This window comes from Apium graveolens, chromosome 9 (assembly GCF_009905375.1).
Source record: "Apium graveolens cultivar Ventura chromosome 9, ASM990537v1, whole genome shotgun sequence".
NCBI classification, from domain to species: domain Eukaryota; kingdom Viridiplantae; phylum Streptophyta; class Magnoliopsida; order Apiales; family Apiaceae; genus Apium; species Apium graveolens.
Window position 1 is genome coordinate 61,161,252 of NC_133655.1, and position 2,148 is coordinate 61,163,399.

The 2,148-nt window shown below is 37.4% G+C and overlaps 1 protein-coding gene across 1 annotated transcript; it reads right to left on the bottom strand.

The window, feature by feature from the left end:
* Positions 1-924, bottom strand: LOC141685274 (uncharacterized). Its single transcript, XM_074490387.1, has one exon. It carries the CDS (start codon positions 922-924, stop codon positions 1-3), a length of 924 nt encoding a protein of 307 aa, XP_074346488.1.
* Positions 925-2,148: the final 1,224 nt, after the last annotated feature.

The window sequence follows — 2,148 nt, forward strand, 5'->3', positions numbered from 1 at the left end:
TCAACCCTTTCCATCAGCCGGATGCCTTAACCGTCCATCTTTCTTTTGTGATAAAGCATGCCATGTCATTGAGCTCAAGAAATCAGAGCTCAAGAACATTCTCTGCAGCCTTGGCTTTAAAGGGAAGTATCTCATCACTTTAGCCGAGATTTTAGGATTCGATGCTAGTTCTATGTTTGCATCAGACCTGGCCTTCGCCTTCTTTTCAACTACTCTCCATCTTGATGTTCCACACTTAGCACAATTCTCCAGCCTCTCGTTTTCTGCCCAAAAGACCATGCAGTCATTTGGACATGCATGTATCTTTTGGTAATCAAGTCCTAGGTCTTTAATCATACCCTTTGCCGCACTAAAAGAAGATGGAAGATTTACATGAGGGAAAACCTCCTTTATCAATTCAAGTAAGTCACTAAATCCTGATTCGCTAAATCCATGAATGCACTTTAGTTGATAAAGCCTAACTAAGAAACTTAATCGACTAAATTTTTTGCACTCGGGATATAACGGTTGTCCACCCTCCTTAACAAGGCGATAAAATTTCCTTGCGTCATCGTTTAGTCCTGTTCTACCAACGTGGTCAGTAACGTCATTAGTACCATATGCATTGTGTATCATATCATCAAATTCATCTCCAAGACCTAGACCTATATTAATATCCATCTCATCAGCAACCATATCTATCTCATGGGTTGAGACCTCGTAAATCCATTCAACGGAATGGGGACAAGGACCATTACAGACTAGATGCTCGTGTATAGCCTTAGCACCACTCCAAAAACGATTACCACATTTCTTACAAGGGCACTTAAGCTCATTTCCTACGGCATATCGGGAAAATGCTTGGTTAACAAAAGCTTCAACTCCCTTCCTATATCTATCACTGTACTTGGGAAGTGTTACCAATTTCTCTCCTTCAACATCCATTTTCTACATAATTTTTTTGAAATAAAACCACAAAATTCACTTAATTTTTCAACACAATCAGACAACAACAAGAACCAAGAACAAAAAAACAGACCAAGAGCAGGGCAGTTTGACTTATAATTACAACAAGAACACAAAAAAACAGACCAAGAACAGGGCACTTTTGACTTAAAATAACAGGGTATTTTGACTTTAAAACATCAAAAAATTAAAACAAAATTCTCATAAATAGTCAGACCAAGAACCTACTAATTTTACAAAAACACAAAACAAAAACAAAATACAAAAGAACACAAAAAGCACAAAAAATACATAAAATTTTTACATGCATTCATAAATAATCAGAGAGAGGAGTGTTTGAAGAGTGAGAGAGATGAGTTTTACCTTATATCAAGCTTTAATCGTGTTTAATCGCGCTTCAAGTGAGAGAGATGAGCTTCAAGCCTTCGAGATGTGAGAAAGCCTTCGAGATGAGCTTCGAGTTGCGACGGAGAGATGTGGGAGAGGTGTGAGAGAGGTGTGAGAGAGGTGTGTGAGGGAGAGATGTGAGAGAGGTGTGAGAGAGGTGTGCGAGAGAGAGATGCGAGGGAGGTCTGAGAGAGAGAGATGCGAGGGAGGTCTGAGAGAGAGATAAAGTGAATTTTTGTGTAATAGATTTGGGGGTGAATTTTTGTCCAAATAAAAGTGTATTCAATTTTTGGTGCCAAAATAAAATTGTAAAATAATTTTTGGTATCCTGCCACCCCCAATTTTAGTGTTCCCGCCTGTGTTTTCGGTCAATTTGACCAAAAGCGTTACTATTATTGCAACATTATTTGAAATATGTTGCACGTTTTACAATTTTTTCAAATTGGACCTTAACCATGCAACACTTTCGTATTTTATGTAACACTTTTATAAATTATTGCAATAGAGTTGAAAAATTTGTTCTACTGCCACATTTTCTGCAACACAATTATATTTTGTGCTTGCAATAGGCCATATTTGGTGTAGTGTAAGATGACATAAGCTTAGTCACTTAAGCATGGTTAAGAAGATATTTTGCAAGATTGATTCCTAGCAAAGTATTTTAACTAATTAACTAACCTAGGTTAAGAATTAACCAAGCAAGCTAGCCTATAAATAGCAAGCAAGGAAATCAAGAAGGATTTTTTTCTTCCCCCTTTTTCATTTATGCTCTCGGCTCCATTAAAGAAAGCAAGGAGGAAAATTGCAAAGCTCAAG